Genomic DNA, 6,308 nt, shown 5'->3' with positions numbered 1-6,308 from the left:
TATACGTGGTTTTCTGAATTGATGGTCTATCGATCTGCAAGCGGCTGTGAGTACTAGCATCTTATAGCCATTTCCAGAGTCGGACCACGTCGGAGAAGTGAATTGAACTTGAAGTCCCTGAGGCACAAAAGTCAGACCATCTGCCACGTCGTACAGTCCCGGACAACCAAAGACAACAAATTCGGTGACCGGATTTCCTGAGGTCCAGCAGCCGTGGGAACCCCAATTTTATTGCAGAAACGAGTGATTTAGACTCTAAAGAAGAGATTGGCACGAGCCGATTTCCCATAAACACCCTGTAGCCTTCAATAATGGGTCGGGATGGGCCAAAATTTTGGCCGTATACAAAACAAATCGGGAAAAATGCGGAAAATATGCCAATCGACTCCTTTCAATGAGCTGAGTCTGATTCTGGCTTAAATATAATAATTGGACCAGCTGATATGCAATAATAGCTCTCATAAGTTCAGGCCAAATATGGCAGTCAAGGTAACATGTGCAATAAATTTGAACTTCCTTGTCAGTGGGCGGCCTCAGAAGGAGGTCTGAAGTATTCGAAAGCCTAGATCCAGCTCCATGCAAGGGTTACAGGTCCCCAAAGGCTCAGGGCATGACCTGGGAGGTCCGGTGACTGTGTAGAATGTCGTTGAAATGGCCCAAAATTTTGGCCGTATCAAAAAGTCGTGGGAAAAATAGGGGGACCTCATTTTTGGATGTTTCCAGCCTCCCTGAGTCCGAATCTGAAGTCGGTTTCCCGCCAAAAAATCTCGTTCGATCAGAAATCAATTTGTTGCCTTTGCTTGTCCGGGACTGTACTCCGAGTCTCCAACTCCGGCGACATTGTAATTTGATGACCTGTCCGATCTGCAACGACTGTAGGCCCTGCCTGAAGGCACACAGATATCGTCCGAGCCAGCGTCGTTGCCAGTGGCCACAGACTTCGGAGACGCCCCATTTCCGGATATGGCAGGCATAGTATTCAAGTATCTAGACGTGCTCCTCCTTGAGACTCTTTCTCTCTATCCACGGGCGGCTCTATCGCTCTCTGGCTGGCAACACATTCTTGTTTGCTTCAATGCAGGCTGATCTATGTGTCATCCGAGACGAGCGCGTCTCATGCTCCTCCGACGATCTCGATACTGGCTGACGAGTGGTCAGCCTGGGTTGAAATCTTGATATATGGCTGACCTCGAGACGACTGACGGATCTTCTCGTGGATATCTACCTGTCCTTCGCGCCCTCAAGCACCTGCAAGTAGTCATGAACGACAATTTCTTCAACATTGCTTCCATCCTGACTGCTCTTCGGGGCTTGCGACCGCCCGATCCTCCGCCTTGGGCCGGGTCGGCCATCCGTCAGCCTATTCTGCGGTATCTACCTCACCGTTACTGGGACTCCCAGGGACAGAAGATTCCATCTGTACTTGAATACAAGGAGGCCGATCTTTCCTCAAAGGGTGTATCGGCACAGGAATTTATTCAGAATGAGAAGATCCACCGTTCCGTCTTGGACTTCGTCGATGTCAAAAGGGTACTAATAACATCCTAGACTTTTTTTATCACACTCATGTCCTTCATTTAGGCCTTCGCGACTCTGGTACTGCCCTCCGTCTCTGCTGTTGCTCAAGAACCCTTGGCCGTAGCCTCCTTTGGTGGATATGAATGCAGCGATGATCCTATGGAAGACGGTGAAGCGCAAGAGGGACAGTCTCTGCTAACCCAAGATAGTTTCGCTGACCTGCGGCCTCTTCTGGAGTACTACTCCTCGCGTTCGACCAGCTTCACGGACTCAACATCGGTTCTCTCGAGTTTATCTTCTCTATTCAAAGCAGAGTTCGACTATGACCCGCAAGACCGCCCATCGATCGCACCTTCTTCGATGCAGTCGGCGATGTCACTGCTGCCTAACGACGAGCCGAATGAGAACGTTTTGTCAAGCCCCTCGATTGTCTCCGCTAGCTCTATTGTGTCTGGTATTTCGGCCCTATTCGTCGGAGATGATGAGACTTCTGTGGAAGTTGGCCGATCCGCGTGCACCCAGCTGGCTCCCGCCTGGTCCGCTCTGTCAGGTCTGTCGTCCTTCTTTGACCCCGCCGACGATTCTCAGGACTACCTGGACAACGGCCTGCCCTCAAGTTCGTCCCTTCCTGCCATGTTCTCCCTGGAAGCTAGTTTTGCTCTGGTAGTCCTTGCGCTTGCCGAAATTTCCGTCGCCCTTGACACTGCTGAAGACCTCACTGACAGCGAGGAGTCCGCGGACATCAGCCATGCCTCCATGGAAGGGATTCAACAGGACGCCTTCCACGCCGAGTCTGATGACGAGAATCGCTCTTTCTCCGTCCTTGAGGAGCAACCTGTCGAAGATCCCATAAGCGAAGTCGGTCGTCAAATCCAAGATGCAGCGCAAGAGGAAGTGGCTAGAGAAATCCACGAGAAAGTAGTCGACGTGGAACATGGAGCCGAGGGATCCGTTGTATCCGCGCCTGAGGAACAACTGGCGCAAGAAGTAGACGGCAAAATCGATTTTGGAATCCAGGAGCAGGAAGTACCTACTGGACTGGGAATGAAGGAGGAAGACGCTGTATTCCTCAACGAGAGCAGCGAGTCCAACTTCAACAGAGAAGTCGACATGCAGTCTGAGGCGGAGTTCGCGATGCACGAAATCTTGACAGACAAGACACCCGTCCTTGAAGAGAGTCTCGAGTCTGGTTATACCGAGGAAATTGACGAAAAGGTCGAGACACAAACGCTTCTTGCGGAGCACGAAAAGCTGGAAGACCAAGAGTCCGATGAGGAAGATTACATACTTGAGCAAGTCCAAGTGGAGTCTACAACACCGCAGGGGAGTCCTCCCGTTCGTCAGAAGAAACGCGTTCGCTTTCAACTCGAGATTGGTATCGTCGTACCAGGTCAAGACGAGGGCGCCTCCACGACCCCTGCGGGTAGACCCCGTCGTAAGCCGCGCAGGCATATGCGCTTTCAGGTCGAGGTCATTCCTCCTTATACTGGGAAAGGCAAGGTGATCTCAACGACGCCGGAGGGCGTCCCTCCTCAGCAAGGTATTTCTCATGAGGGTCAAACTGGCACTCCTCCTGGTACTCCCCATGCGGCCCAATTCCGCGCTAAGGGGAAAAGCGCTTCATGCTCGCCCATCTCGAGGCCCAGCGCTCGTAAGGTCGGGAAGAAGCAGATAGCCAACCTTAGTCTCCCTGTTTTCAATCGCAAGGCTGCTGCACGAACTCCCGGGCGACCTCAGCGTGTCGTCGACGATGTCTTTCTCCTCTCAAGTGACCCGCCTGTTAGGGTGCGACCTGAACATGTTGTCGACGATGTTTTTCTTCTGTCCACTCATCTGTCTGCCCAAGATGTGCCACTGGGACCGTTCCGGCCATTGTCAAAGTTGAATCGGAAAGTCAAAACGTTGCGTCGACCTGAGCATCTGTCACCCGTGCCGAAGACAAGTGAGGCTGCTTCTGTACCTCGTCCCGCCAGTCCTACCGACGATGATGAGGAATCGACCTTAACTCTCACTGAAATCCAGGATTTCCGTCTGCGTCTGGAGGCCACCCGTACCAAAGCATTCCCGCCGCCTCCACCTGTGCCTGGGTGGGATGACGACTCTGCTCGTTCTGTAGTCGAGGATCTGTCGGCACATGCTCGTCCTCAGGAGTGTTTATCTAATTCGTGTGTTCCAACGCAAGCTCCAGTCGAACAGGAGCAATCTGTGGACTGTGGTACGTCAGGAGTCGAAGTATCGCATGCTCCTCACCTGGTGCAGCGGTCGCAGCGCACCATGGTCTCTGTCGATACCTCCGTGCGAGACGCTCAAGTGCAGCGAAGCCCAGTGACTCCGTCGACATCCGCTTACAATCTGGTCTACCATTTGCTCAGGACTCCTGGCAGGTCGCCTGTCAAAGACAAGATGGATATGGATCTGTATCCGTTGTTCCCAAAAGGGTGGTCTCTGTACAGCAGACCCGTTGTCGATCCGGTCGATGCTGCTCCATGCTCCCGAGCTTTCTCTCTCGAGTCACCGATTGAATTTCCGGAAATGCCTGCCTTATTCCTGGCCTCTGACAAGACTGCCCAACCCGTGCCTGGGGTCGCTTCCGCTGCTGCTGTTGACCATGAACCTATGGATACGTGCCCCATCGCTCTGCCCTCTGACGACAATGCGCATCCGCAGCTCGATGCGGCTGTCGTTACAATTCCTGATTCCGAGCCTATGGACGTGTTGCCGGCGGAAGTGCCGGCCCCGGTGCTGGCCGCTATGGATATCCTAGTCGGCAGCCTGACTCAACTCTCGCTAGGCCCCGCAGGCGAGGACGGTGGCGAAGACTATGAGATGGACGTAGAGCCTTGCTGCAGCATCATACGCATGAGGACGTCGGCTCTGTGCCCGTGCCAACTTCACGGTGACCCTGTTCCGATGGATGTGGACCCTCTGTGCGCTTCAGGTTGCTCGGACATCGTCATGGTGGCAGTTTCTCGTGGCCCTTCTCTGAATGTTTCGCTCAATGCCATGGACTGGACACCTACGGAAGTCTACGGCCTTTGAGTCTTATCCTGATCGACTGCACCTTTCTTCTTTTGCTTGCCCCTTATTACTGGCCTTCAAGTTCACGCCATGTATACCCTCATAAAGTGTTTATTCTGTCTCATGGTGGCCTCGTTTATAGAAAAAGAACCAAGCTACGAAAAAACGCGCAAAACCCATCGCTAAACCCTTCAAAAAATGATAAAAGCAAACCCCTATCTGCTTCTTTGTCCGTGTCTCGCAATGGTATGTATCTATTTAGCCTTGGTCTGCTTGACACCGCTGACCATCCCACTGTCAGTATATTTATCTAGTTATGTGTGCGGTGAGTTCTTCGACATCACCACATCAGTTTTGGAATAACTGAGATGTCTTTCAGGTGGTATGTACGATTATGTTGAAGTTAAGCAAAGACGGTGTACGTATTGCGTCCACGACTAGCAGCGGTAAGTGAAACCCGGCTGTTTGCCCTATTCTGGTTACCAATTGTTCCTTTTCTTTATACAGCACCGCGTAGTATCTGATTCAGAGCTATGCTTGCGCAGTCTCCGCAGGTTCTGTGGCGCAGTGAACGAGATGATCATCAAGCAACCGATTAGAAAATTACAAAGCAATAAATCCCGAAAAGCCATCCTGGCACAAGCCAATCCATTGCACGTTTGGATTCATCCGGAATCATGGCGTGGCGTGCTGGTTAGACCGGGCCTTGCATAGTTCTTCGCGTCGCGAAGGCCTGCTATCAGAACAGCCTGACCGGTCTGACTGCGCTTCCTCTTGTGAACGACATTCCTTTCGGTTGGCAGGGTACCAACGTCATTATATGCCCGTCCGCTCCTTCAATATTTATGCTTTCCCATTTATCTCCTCCATGCACTCCATCCTCATCCCCTCGACGTTCCCTTACCCAACTTGGTCTCCCTTACCCAACTTGGTCTCCCTTACCCAACTTGGTCTCCCTTATCCAACTTGGTCTCCCTTACCCAACTTGGTCTTCCCATCTCATCCGCCCTCCTCGTTCCTTGGCCTTCGGGGAGGGCCTCGGTCCTCGTCCATGCGTCCATCCCCCTTCTTCCCATCCCTATACAGTGATCAACGTCCTAGTCCACCATGTGGCCGCTCCTGGTGTACCGATTGATGATTGCACGTCTCTCATTTATGGCTATTCTGTATGGCGACATCTGGATGCGCGTCCGCTCCTTCGCAAAATGGGCCGGTCCCTCTTGCAGCTCTCTCTACCAGCCCACACTCCTTTTATGTCGGCTTCTTTTCCAGCAGTACGCTCTGCAGCTTCCGACATTCTGTCATGGGTACAGAATAGAAAGTTTCTGTGCTGGCTTCCCAAATGCTGCATCGTCCGCTTCAGCTCCTACAAATCTTCGCTGTGGTATCAAGACTGCCGTCACACTCGTTCAAGTTATCTCTAGCCCAGTTTTGTTCCTGGTGATCTGTTGTGTCTGCACCCTTTTGAGGTATTCCTTACCTAATTGTCCCGCTCAAGCTGCGTCACCCACACTCGTTCAAACCATTTTTCTTCTCTGCTTTGTTTCTCACTCTTCCCTGGATCGTCCACCATGCCTCCATCCTCTTGAAGCCTTCCTTAGTCTCGTTGGCCGCTCAAACTGCGTCACCCACACTCGTTCAAGCCATTTTCACTCTGTCCTTTATCTCTCACCCTTACCTGGATCGCCATCCTGCCTCTGTCCTCCCGACGCCTTGGCCTAATTGGCCCGCTCAAACTGCGCCACTCACATTCGTTCAAACCATTTTTCTTC

General features: G+C 52.2%; 1 protein-coding gene across 1 annotated transcript; it reads left to right on the top strand.

The window, feature by feature from the left end:
* Window positions 1-1,179: 1,179 nt before the first annotated feature.
* Window positions 1,180-4,557, top strand: GLOTRDRAFT_128418 (uncharacterized protein; the record flags this gene model as incomplete). The annotated part of the gene is made up of 2 exons (XM_007867010.1): window positions 1,180-1,530; window positions 1,582-4,557. The coding sequence occupies 2 exons, from the start codon at window positions 1,180-1,182 to the stop codon at window positions 4,555-4,557; spliced, it is 3,327 nt and encodes a 1,108-aa protein (XP_007865201.1).
* Window positions 4,558-6,308: the final 1,751 nt, after the last annotated feature.

The sequence above is a fragment of the Gloeophyllum trabeum genome (genome assembly GCF_000344685.1).
Source record: "Gloeophyllum trabeum ATCC 11539 unplaced genomic scaffold GLOTRscaffold_00005, whole genome shotgun sequence".
NCBI lineage: Eukaryota > Fungi > Basidiomycota > Agaricomycetes > Gloeophyllales > Gloeophyllaceae > Gloeophyllum > Gloeophyllum trabeum.
The sequence above is the reverse complement of the archived record's forward strand: the minus strand, read 5'-3'. Positions and strand labels throughout refer to the sequence as shown.